Below are 12,223 nucleotides of genomic sequence, written 5' to 3'. Positions count from 1 at the left end.
TCTGTCACAGCAATTAAGATAATGATGGACAAATGAGTCTGATTTAGCACATACTCTGAACCTATGTCTAAGAAAGCAAGCATAGAAAGCACCTTAGAGCAAAAACCCACACATTTACCACCAAATGCATTTAAGTTACAGTTCTGTAACTGTTCTGCTCCTCCATGTTTCTGCAGGTGAAGAGTGATTACATGCAACACATAGCGGATCAAGTGGATCAGGATGTTGCTTTAAAACTGGGCTGTTTGGAAATTAGGTAAAACTCATCTAAATGCAACTGTTCTTGACTCTTATTGAAAATGATTGTATGTTGTTTAAAATCTTAACCAGAAATTGACTGTTGAATTTTGTTTCTTTTAATTATATCTTCCTTACCCTTCAGGAGGTTCTTCAGAGAGATGCCAGGCAACGCACTGGATAAGAAATCCAACTACGAACTACTAGAGTAAGATGGATGTGGATTTATCCACACTGAGAACGATACTGCACTAATGTACTTCAGTAAACAGCATGATGGGAACTGTCCTCATTCCATTGAAAAATGTTAAGATTCTGTTTTTCCTTTCAGGAAAGATGTTGGTTTACGAAGGTTCTTCCCTAAAAGCCTGTTGGACTCTCTCAAGGTTAGTTTAAACAATTTTTATAACATAGTTTTGTATTTGTTTCACTGTAGTTTAAATGCCAGATACAATAAGAGACACTGCAAGTAAGGACCACCTTACTGGCAGAGAGACCAGCCTGATGACTAAATGAATGTCTGCCCAAATGTGTGAATCATTGATTGTTTTTTTTAATTTAATTACGCCTCGTTGTGTCACTGTTAGTGGGCTGTGTCAGATTTGTGCTAAGGCCTTTGGCTCCAAGCCGACTTCATGATGGGCAAACCTTCGTCTTTGTGATGTTTTTCCCTTTCTTTCTTTTCCTCTGCGTTCTATCAGGCAAAGACGCTTCGTAAGCAGATCCAGCTGACCTTTAAGCAGTTTGCTAATCTCAACGATGAGCAGAGCATCCACAAGTTCTTTGAGATCCTCTCGCCTATGTACCGCTTCGACAAGGAGTGCTTCAAATGCGCTTTAGGGGTACGATGCTCAGTCCTGATGAAGTTCCACACCTGGAAAAAAGAAAATGCCAACCATAATAGTTGTTAATGTAAAAGTAACGAACACTGCTAAAACATTACTTTTGGGCTATGCATTTTATTGTTTTAATGTTGTGATGAACGGGGACGTATGTGTTAATGCCACGTATCTTTCTCTTTCTCTCCAGTCTAGTTGGGTAATATCAGTCGAGTTAGCTATCGGACCAGAGGAAGGAATCAGCTACCTCACAGATAAGGGCTCAATGGTAGGTTTAATTTGTCATCAGTCTAACTGTAGCGATTTCACAGCTAACATTTTTGAGTCAGATGCATAATCCCTGTTCTTAATTTGTTCACACTGCCCTCTGCTGGTTTGTTTTACGTATGAGGAAGATGCGTATCTCATCTCCTTCTTTTCTTAACTTGAGATAAAAGCTCAGGAAACACAATTATCCAGATTTAAATTAATAAAGCTGCCTTTGCTTAGAAATAAATCTTTACAGCCTTCATGAAAACACTCAGCCACTGACATTATCTTCCTAATGCTCAGTCTTGGCAGTGAATGTTGTGGTTGACACTGTTGCGTCACTAAGTAGAACAAAGGAGAAAAAAAAGTTGTGCACTCTTGCTTAACAGAATTACCTGATAAAAAAATCCCATTGAACTGAACAAAAGCAACACATCATGTTGAGGTGATGATTTGTATCGTTGTCTCTTTAGCCTACGCACTTGGCAAACTTCACCCAGGTCCAGTCCATTCAGTACTCGGCTCTGGAGGAGAAGGACAGGAAAGGCATGCTGCAGCTCAACGTGGCGGGAGCTCCAGAGGTGACGCACACACACCAGCCTCGGACACCTGGAGTTAAACATGGAGTTAAAGAAAAACATGACTAGATGTAGAGACAACGGTACATGGGGGTTGGTGTTACCATCTGCACTTGAATGTCAGCCTGAGTGCGTCTGTCGAGTGGGTGTGTGTTTGCAGGAGGCTAGCACTAGTGGGAAAGCATGTGTGCATCACTGCAGAATGTACGTTCATATGTGTGCTGGTAGGAAACGCTGCCCCTAATAAGGCTCCCATTGTGTCTCCGTGAAGTGACTCTCTGTCTGACTCTCACGCTTATCCTTCTGTGTGTGTGTGTGTGTGTAGCCCCTCACAGTTACCACAGCATCCCTGACTACAGCAGAAAACATGGCTGACTTAATTGACGGCTACTGTCGGCTCGTCTCTTCCGCTACTCACTCCTTCATTGTCAGAGTCCACAAAGGTAGGGCTCACACTTATTTTTATTTAACACAGGCATTGTTTGAATATTGGGGTTGTGGAGCTTTCTCACGGTTAAGCTGTGTGCATGTAAGCATTTCTGTAGTAGCTTCTGTGTTGTTTGGATGTTACTGTACCAGCTGAAGCAATGGAAATCACATTCCCTATAATACAAACAGCACTCGGTGATATTGCTGTATTAGTACTATGTAGCACACAGTAAGTAGTTTGTGAGGCAGCGTGCCTGTGACTGGTCATTTCTCTAAAAACAACTATGGCTGGTTGTAGCTGTACCATGAATCCAGTCTGTATTTAATTAATATTCTCATTTGTTCTCTGCAGAGGGGGACAGAGCTCTGCCTTCCATACCCAGGTAGGTCTGATTATTTTCTCTTGTTATTTGCTTTACCGGTATTTTCCTACATGACATACTGTAAGTCTGTGTAGTCAGAAATACGTACCATCTCCCCCCCTCCCTTTATTGGCAGAGCTCAGAGCAGGGAAAGGATTTTGATGATACAGTTTTAAATCTCTGAATTGCTCTTTGGAAATGTTTGACCCTGTACGACAGTGACCCAATGTGGGTCAGTGCCATCTTCTTACTGCAGCTAGAGGCACAATCAAAATGCACTGGATTAGATTCATTCAGGCCAAATGCCAAAAAGTGACTGTCTCCTATTCGGTGCAGAGTTTCAAATCACGAGAAGAGGATGGAAAAACGGATGGACGGCGTACGGACCAGAGCCGTTTGTGTGTCAGGTATAAAGCCCATTGTGCATTTCTGATGTCTTTGTGTTGCACCTCAAAATGTGCGTCTGTCCTCTTCACTGAATGTCCCTGTTGACGGTGGCTGCTAACTCAGAAGGGTTCATAGATTGTGTGTGCTCCCTGTTAATCCTATAAAGCCTCATCTGTGTGCAGTGGAGAGTCCTTGTCTCGCCAGATGTCCCCATGGAGAGCTTTAGTCACTGTCACTCTGTCGCTAAGTGACTGTCTGTTGAACTCTGACTAACAGTCACAGTCACACAGAATTATATGAGAATTACCTTCAACATGGCATCAACTTAATAAAGTCAGTTAACTAATCTAAGCTTGTCTCATTTTCCAAACTCTGTGTGTTTCATGCTGCATGTGGCTTCAGCAGGTCACACTAGTGGTGATGGTAAATATATTAACCATATTCTATTGGTGACACAGTGGACAGGCATATCTGTATTTGGCCAACTGTATCTGTCTCTGTATCAGCCGGCATCTGATTCTGCCTTATCCATGACTCAACTTGTTTCTCTGGAAAAACTGAGCCTCCCATCCCTCCCCTTTCCTCTCCTCTCTGCCTGTCTCTCTTTCCCTCTCTCTCCATTGTACTGTTTGTCTTTCATTCCTTGTGTGCAGCTATTGTGTGGTACATGAACTTTTAAATGGTTGTGCATGTATTTGGCGTAGGGTATGGTGACTGTCTTCTGGGAAGGTACTTCTGTCTGTTGCTGGTGTGTGATGGCATGCAATCAAAGCCTCGTGTATCGGTCTCTTTTTGCTATAGTGAACTTTTTGTTTAGCTTTTCCTGCTGAGACCTAATGCTTGTGTTGTTTTTCTGGCTCCACAGAAACAGACGATTATGCTGAGATCATAGATGAGGAGGACACCTACACAATGCCTTCAAGTGAGTGGACACATGCACCCACAACCTCTGTAGATTCATAGACGAGTTCACAAGTCACCTGACTGTTTGCGTGTATAGTCAATACGTGTATGATCAGGCTTAAAGGTTTTTAAGGGATATGTGATCTGTATGTGAACACTGGCAGTTACAGTAAGTTGGTTAAGGATCAGTCAATAAAAAGAATCTGCTGCTCAATATAGAATATATCTAAAGGCACTTTAAAATAATTTTACTTATCTACGTTCCTATAGTTTCAGGGGCACCAATAATACCTAGTTGTTAATATAGAGCAAAAGCAATTTATTTTGTAATACGGTAAATTTGTACTTCATCTTACTGGATTTTGTAACATACTGCATGATAAAAGAATCTGTATGTGTTAAAGCTTTTAATAGCTGATGTTTAAATCTGTATTTATTCCATTGTTGTAGTCGTTTGAGAAAGGGGAACTCTATATTAGCCTAGTAATAATAGGGCTCGAAGCTATATTTATAGTTGTCACGAGAACTACAACTTCCCTAGACTGCTTTGACACTGTCTGTAGCCAGAATGCTTCAATCTAGAGGTGTGTGTTGCCTTAAGGATCCATTTGCTGCTTTTGAAGCTGGGAATAAACACAGGAGGGCGGCCGCTGTGCTGAATAGTGCCTGCTCATCAGCTCACGCAACGCTTAGTGATGACGCAGCATTGAGGCAATGGAGACGGGTGACATCACTTTGTCAAAATGGAAAAAAGCAGCTGCGATGTGAAGTGAAAGATTTGCCCTTAACACGTTTCCCCATTTAATCTGCCTCACAATGCTGCTGTGGTTTCATCAGCACATGTTGCTTCCATGTAGACAACCACCCAACGTGGCTCTCTCACTGCAAGTTGTAGCTTTCATCTGACTCCTATGGGCTCAACACACACACAGACAGGATATGAGACAGATGCGCACAGCACCGCAGGGACACATTTGGCATCAAAGAGGAATTTTTTAGAGACTACAATCATAGAAATCATTGACGTAACATTGGCAGCTGCAGTAACATGTCATGACTCTCTGTACTCACAGCTAGTTATTTCTGTCTCCTATCACTAACCTATTTTCCCAGAATACTATGGACTAGATCAAGGTAATGATTGGAACAAACCAAAAATGTGGTTGTATTGTGATGGCTCTTTGATTTGGTGGTTGTTGTGATCCTTTTTTATGTTTGCTTGCAACTGTAAATGAAATATATTTATTCATTTCTGTACCCCCCCCCTTGCTTTGGCCCCCACTGTTGGTGTTTGCTGTCAGTTTTGAGCTGAACTGGTTGTAGCTTCACTACTGAATCCCAACTGCTGGACACTGATGTGGTTGTGTGTCCTAGGAGAGACAGCAGGGAACAAGCACATTTTTAGCTGCGTTATTAAAACGTACTAATACAAACCATTCACAGCTATTAAAACACACTTACTTCTCTTGGTAGCAACAGTTTTATATCAGTTAACCAGGCATGTTGACTCAGTGCATGTTCCCATTTACAGCATCAGTCTAGATGCAATTTTAAACCCAGACCACTAACAAAAGCAGGATAGTGTCACTCCATTGTCTAATCATAATGCTTGGCTTTTTTTAAGCTTAGGTTACATTGTGACATTCAGAGGCAGCGCTCTCAGGCATTAATTATGGCCAACTGTATGTATTTTGGCTGCGCGTTACAGCCCATGTCTCCGTTTAGTCCCACTTCCTCAACGGGCGATTTAAAGCCTGCCGTCGCTGTCTCTAAGAGTCACGCGTTACTCAAGAGTGATCATTATGACAGAAAGAGCTGTATCAGATGGGAACTGACTCTTTGCACCTTCAAATTACATGGACAAAGTCAGGTCAACAGTGTCGCGCTCACCAGGCAGAGCAAACCAGCAGCCTCACAACAGCCCACGGTTATTCATGGCATATCTACCTGCTACTTGGCCAGAGAAGCACAAATTGACAGAAGTTTGTTCATACAATTATACAATCCACCTGACTTTATCCATTTTACATCAGACTTACTGTGTTATTGGCTGTTGTGCATCTGTGTTACATGTACATAGCATGTGTGGCTGTGGTTTGCTCCTGCTGTTGCTGCATGCTGTTGACATTGAGCTGTGGTTTAACTGCTGTGAAACCAAGCTTGTCAGATAAGGCACATGCTTTAACCTCATTAATCCACAATAGATTCATTGTGTTGATTTAAAATAACCTATAGGAAATATGTAATGCTGCAGTCAGTGATCCTAGCACTCTGTACTAACTGACAAGCTTGGTAAGTACAAGTAACTAAACTAAGCGTACAAGCGACGTGTGTGTTTGGACTAAATGTCTGCTCTGTTTATTTGTTGGTCTTGTTTGTGGTTTTTGTGCATCCAGCGCGGGACTATGAGATTCAGCGCGATCGCATTGAGTTGGGACGCTGCATAGGGGAAGGTCAGTTTGGGGACGTCCACCAAGGAGTCTACATCAGCCCGGTGTGTGGTCTCTCTGCTTCTCACTCACTTAGAAACTGTTTCTATCAATCCACTTGATTTGGAGTTATTGACAATAAGCTTGGCCCGAACATTTCTGCTGTGATGCTATGCTGGTGTTTCTGGATGCAGGAGAACCCAGCGCTTTCGGTTGCGGTCAAGACATGTAAGAACTCCACGTCTGACAGCGTCAGGGAGAAGTTTCTCCAAGAAGCACGTAAGCGCTGTGGAATTTTTAGCCCTTTCTCTAAAACATGTGTAAGTTGGATTTAAACCGTCCTTTGTGTGCCTCTTCCTTCGCTGCAGTCACCATGCGTCAGTTTGATCATCCTCATATTGTGAAGCTTATGGGAGTCATCACAGAGAACCCAGTCTGGATAATCATGGAGCTCTGCACACTGGGAGAGGTGGGACACTGCTTGTTTAAGGTTTCAATTACCAATTCACATGAATGAAGTCCACTTATTTTCTAGTCACTACTGCAATGCCTTAGCTTGTTTTATAGTACTGATGAAGTAAGTCATTTTCTTTTCAGTTGTATTTCTTCCTCCACTCAGTATACCGTAACTCTACCCAATTCCTCTGTTTTAGCCTGATTTCCTTCTCTCTCTGTCTCTTTCCTCCATAGCTGAGATCATTCCTGCAGGTGAGAAAGTACAGCCTGGACTTGGCCACTCTCATCCTCTACTCTTATCAGCTCAGCACAGCACTGGCGTATCTGGAGAGCAAGCGCTTTGTACACAGGTATGCAGAAGGGTATCATGAAACCATGAATAACACTGAAGTCATTTCAAATAGTAAGTGTATGTCCCACTAACAAAACATTATCTGAACTGAAGTGAATCTGTTTTGGATGTGGATGACTTATAATCCTCGTTGTCCTGATGTTTAGTATGTGCAGAAGCTGCATGCAAATATGTAAATGAACTCCTGTCAAAGTGTCCAGGATCCTCTTACAGTGTGTTTTCCATCTTTAGGGACATTGCAGCAAGAAACGTGTTGGTGTCCACAGTGGACTGTGTAAAGCTGGGGGACTTTGGACTGTCACGATACATGGAGGATAGCTCCTATTACAAAGGTACCACCTCTGCACATAGAGAGGTTCTATGAATCCATACTTTTTGTCCTTCTTAGGCTTTTTCTGAAGACAATGTTATTATTGTTCATTACACTTGAAAACGTGTGTGTGTGAAGTAATTGTTTCTCTTCCTGCCTGTCTCCCAGCTTCTAAAGGCAAACTGCCTATTAAATGGATGGCTCCAGAGTCCATCAACTTCAGACGGTTTACCACAGCCAGCGATGTCTGGATGTTTGGTACATTTACATTTGTGCCGTTTCACTTCATGACATTCGATCATTTACTGATTGCATAATGTTTTCTGGTCCCTCAAAGGCGTCTGCATGTGGGAGATTCTAATGTACGGCATCAAGCCTTTCCAGGGTGTGAAGAACAACGACGTCATAGGCAGGATAGAGAACGGCGAGCGACTGGCAATGCCGCCTCAGTGTCCTCCTACTCTCTACAGCCTGATGACAAAGTGTTGGTCATATGATCCCAGCAAGAGGCCGCACTTCACTGAGCTCAAAACACAACTGAGGTATTTAATCATGAGCGTTTGTTGTGTGTGGTTTTTCAAAGTCAGGGCTTTATGAATTTGTCTCTGTCCCGCTGCAGGTTTTTCTTTTTGCCATGTTCCTGTTAGTATGTTCGGCCTAAGTGATGTTTTGTTTGCCTTCCTAACAGCAGGTGTCACCATCTGTCTATATTAAGAATGAACAGGGGTCCAACACTGACAATAGAAACACAAGCCTCTGCATTTAGCTGCTGCTTAACTTTAGTACATGACTGTGTCTTGTCGTGGATCATCTCAGTGTCTTTGCAGCAAGTTGCTTTATCTGCTCTATCTGAGTTAATTCAGAGTAAAATGTAAAGTAAAACAAATAGGACGCAAATTTCATCAACAGAAACTTTGTAATATTTGTACTATGGCAGCAGGTCTGGCATGTGGAATGTGCGTTTACATCTTGGTTTCTTAGGACTTTTTTTTTAAAAAGTAGGTAATTCAGTGGTCATGTTTTTTACATTTGTCACATTATAGATTTAAATACAAAAATCAAATCTGAAAGCGTCTTACAGAAAGACAGTAATCAGGGATCTAAACGAACAAGTCAAAATATCTATCATTCAAGCCCTGTTTTGGTTGATTTGCCATTGTCATGGTAACGTAGATGTGGCATGACAGAGATAGATTAAATGTGATACCTTAGTCATGACCTGCTTCCTTGTTAAGCGATGCATCACTGCCTTGTACAAGCGTAGCCCAGAGACAAATGTGCAGAGAGAGACCTAATTTGATGGAGAGACAATATCTTTGACGTGTTGGGATCAGATAAAGCAGAGTTAGACAACACTTTGCTTACTTATTAGCATATGGACTCCTATTAGGACAGAGAGACATTATAAACTAGCATGGATCAATGGATACATTTTCATAGCGATGTATTTAAAACAGGGGTGAAAAGGTTTGCAGATAAAAGGAGTGCATTTTCCGGTCACCGTGGCGAAATATTACAGAATCATATAAACATGAACAGACCTGTAGATTTTGGGAAGTGATGTTTCTGCACCAACTGTGACTGTAACAGGATTAGTGATGGTGATAAAAAGAATAACTTTGAGTCTGACCCATGCAAAAGAATGCAAAATAAAAACTCCTCTTAGAGACAGCTTGTGGATTGAATAGGCCGGTTTGTCAGGCTGATTTTATTTGTCTAGATGTTTATGTTGATGTTAATGTACATTTCCATAATGGACCAATAATATGCCTTCTGGAGAAAACATTATAGACAGATGAGACCACACATTAACTCAGATGGTGGAAAGGAGGAGACACAAATTGAATCCTGTGCATGAAATTCTTGTGGTTTTATTTTATTAATCAGGTATGTTAGGCTAAGGCTAATAAGTAAGGCTAATATTGCAAAGATATGTGCGAAACCAGAACCTCAGGTTGGATGCCAAGACACTTTGGTAAACCGTTGGTTACTGGCTTTTGTTTTTCCTCTATTTCTTAGTCATGACGGTGGTTTTCCACACAGCAGCTGGTTCTGCTCTAATGGATTTCAGCAAATTAACCACTGGCCAAAGCAGATGCTGCTAACTGGAAGCAGATTAATGTGCTGAAGACGTGTCTGCATATCATCTGCATAAGAAAAGAGGCTCAATGTAAATTTTGGTTAAAATGTTTGCAGAACCTCAACAGCACAAATAAAGCAAATCTGTTATCTGGAGAAAACTGCATTTTACACCACATATTGTTGGTGTTGTAACTTTACAAGATGTCTTTTTCTTACAAGCATATACTAGAACAATGCAGGTTCCAGCAGCACAGCGAGATGCCATCATTGTTTCCTTCGCTATGCACATTCTTTTGTGTCTTGCTCTTTCTCTGTTACACACACAGAAACAGGAAAATATGAGAGCATATTTACCTCCTGCGGTTTTATGGGTTTGCTTTAAACCAGCGTGACTCACACCTTAAACACAACCATGATTCCTTTGCCAATTTTCTTAGTGTCAGCTCCTTTTCTTTGCTGCTGATGTTGATCTCTGTTCTCTTTTATTATCCTCTCCTCTTGAACCCTTTCTGGCTGGTTTCACTTATTTTCATGAAGGTCAACTCATTAGTTTGAAGCATCTCCTGTTTGTGGAAACATGCATATGACCAGCATTTGGGTGCTAAGCTGACAAAATAGCAGCATTTATTTTAATTGACTGTGATTTTTACGGAGCAGAACTGAGAAGCCCTTAATGTGCCTCCTCCAGTTTCTTGGTAACCAAGTCAATATTGACCATGTTCATGACTATTAATAGGAGAAACTCATGCCATTTATGGTCATACAATTTGGTTTACTTTTAGTCTGGCTAGGCTTTATATCGTAATATCAATTATAGGTCTCCCCTGCCAAAAATGCATCTCTCAGCTGCTACTACAACGGTTTTCCTAGATGGAGGAATAGCATGAATCTGTGTGTGTTTACACAATGGGCAGCTGCCAGGAGCTACAGCTTTCCAACAGAGAGAGAGTGGGAGGGAGGGAGAGAGAGAGAGAGAGAATGAAAGAAGAAAAGAAAAAGGCAAGCAGACCTCTGTAGCTCCATACTCCCATGGTCAAGACTCCTGATACTGGATTGTTGTGATGTAGTCTGGGTTGTCAGGCAGCCGCTGACAGTAGAGGTAGGAGTGATGTCTTTAGTGTTGCTGGGATTCTTTACAGTTGTTTAGTCTGATCCTTTGTGGCGACTCAGTGATGAGTGCCTCTAGCCCATTATCACTAGCGACTGTGTTAATTGACTAAAAGACAGCCGGAAAAACGTTGTTGCTTTTGAATCGACTTTATTTGGAGGTAAAGTATTGTCTCTCATGTGTGATCTGTCATTATTACAGCCTATTGCCTGAGTTCAGTCCAGAGAATGTGGAGCAGCCAATTTGCATCTATATTTTAATCAGTTTCTTTGCATGCATCTGTGACGCCTGAGGTCAGACTGATTAAAACCAACCATTAAAGTCAACATCTGCTACATCTTTAAACACAGTTTAGAGTTTGTTATATGTAACTTATATGTTATGATGTCTTTAAGTCTGCCTTTGGTAATAATGTGGCGGTTCTTACATACACATCCTGTCAAGTGGCCTCAGTTGCCCTCAGGTGAGAGGTGCTGTGGGTGATAGAAAAGCAGGGTGTTGTTAACGAATTCAAAATTAAAGAGACACAACAGGAGATTTGCCGTTAAAAGCTTTAAAGTTTTTAGCAGCCTCCAGTAACAAAAAGTAAACTTTCAGACTCATGTTTCCTACATTTATGAAGATGTACTTCGTTAAGTAAATAAAAACTAAAAGTACCCCAGTACTGATTCTGTTGTACGTGTCTTTGATGATACGTATTGTGATGGAACAGGACCTGACCCTACAGGAGACTGATGCTGACAGGTGCAGGGACACACACAAAGAGCAGCAGACAACAGCAGAGCAGCGTAACCCTGTTAGTGTCCTAGAAATAGCTGGTGGTCTGCTTGAGGACGGGAAAGAGGAGTGTGTGAACAGAGTTTCTGTGGATCCGTCAGCTTTTCAGCAGCAGCTCTTTCCTCTGGGAATCTGGGTTTTGTGCAGCAGCAGTTTTCCCAAGGATCAGGTCGCTGTGAGTAATTTTAGTTGCGTTTTGAGTGGTACCATTGGCTACATTAGGCCTAAAGAATGTTGGGTTAGGGGCGTGGGACTAAACCTCACACTGATTCAGTGTGTTCTCAGAAATATTACCCAATGATTTACCGCCTTATCTGCTGCGTCAGTGTTTTCCTGACGCAGCAAAACATGGCGACAGTGATAAATGTGTGTGAACAACAATGGACGCAAGTTTAATTGAAACAATTGCGCTGCAGCAGCTGACCGCGCCAGCCGCTCTGGCATGTCAACGAATCGGTCGACGCTGGCCTGAGTTGATTTTATTACTGTAGCTGTCTGAGTAAGTGTTATTGAGAAATCGACTGAAGGAAAGAGACGGAGCATTTCAACTGTGGCGGTTTATTTATATTGTTGATGCACTTCACAAATGGTGTGTGGGGAATGATCTGTGAGCTGAGGTGTAAAAACCAGTGTGTGCGTTGGTTTACAGGGTTTTACAACACTTTCCCTATTTATAATGTGGAGCAATGTGAATACTTCATATTCAGCCTGTTTCCTAACGTTAC

The 12,223-nt window shown here is 41.9% G+C and overlaps 1 protein-coding gene across 15 annotated transcripts in view; it reads left to right on the top strand.

The window, feature by feature from the left end:
- LOC114842523 (focal adhesion kinase 1-like) overlaps positions 1 to 12,223 on the top strand; it is a 38,570-nt gene that overhangs the window by 15,094 nt on the left and 11,253 nt on the right. For 5 of the 15 annotated variants that reach the window (XM_055502895.1, XM_055502889.1, XM_029128112.3 and 2 more), the window contains 19 exons: positions 177 to 256; positions 383 to 445; positions 569 to 623; positions 939 to 1,079; positions 1,267 to 1,344; positions 1,799 to 1,906; positions 2,229 to 2,346; positions 2,685 to 2,715; positions 3,031 to 3,101; positions 3,484 to 3,504; positions 3,947 to 4,003; positions 5,098 to 5,118; positions 6,381 to 6,478; positions 6,608 to 6,692; positions 6,782 to 6,882; positions 7,104 to 7,219; positions 7,453 to 7,553; positions 7,700 to 7,789; positions 7,869 to 8,073. In XM_055502895.1, coding sequence (XP_055358870.1) covers positions 177 to 256; positions 383 to 445; positions 569 to 623; positions 939 to 1,079; positions 1,267 to 1,344; positions 1,799 to 1,906; positions 2,229 to 2,346; positions 2,685 to 2,715; positions 3,031 to 3,101; positions 3,484 to 3,504; positions 3,947 to 4,003; positions 5,098 to 5,118; positions 6,381 to 6,478; positions 6,608 to 6,692; positions 6,782 to 6,882; positions 7,104 to 7,219; positions 7,453 to 7,553; positions 7,700 to 7,789; positions 7,869 to 8,073 — 1,640 coding nt within the window. The remainder of the gene's footprint in view (positions 1 to 176; positions 257 to 382; positions 446 to 568; positions 624 to 938; positions 1,080 to 1,266; positions 1,345 to 1,798; positions 1,907 to 2,228; positions 2,347 to 2,684; positions 2,716 to 3,030; positions 3,102 to 3,483; positions 3,505 to 3,946; positions 4,004 to 5,097; positions 5,119 to 6,380; positions 6,479 to 6,607; positions 6,693 to 6,781; positions 6,883 to 7,103; positions 7,220 to 7,452; positions 7,554 to 7,699; positions 7,790 to 7,868; positions 8,074 to 12,223) is intronic. The other 10 variants (XM_055502888.1, XM_041067973.2, XM_055502891.1 and 7 more) reach the window with 5 other exon arrangements.

Source organism: Betta splendens, chromosome 16 (genome assembly GCF_900634795.4).
Source record: "Betta splendens chromosome 16, fBetSpl5.4, whole genome shotgun sequence".
Taxonomy (NCBI): Eukaryota; Metazoa; Chordata; class Actinopteri; order Anabantiformes; family Osphronemidae; genus Betta; species Betta splendens.
This window is presented reverse-complemented; position numbering and strand designations above follow the sequence as displayed.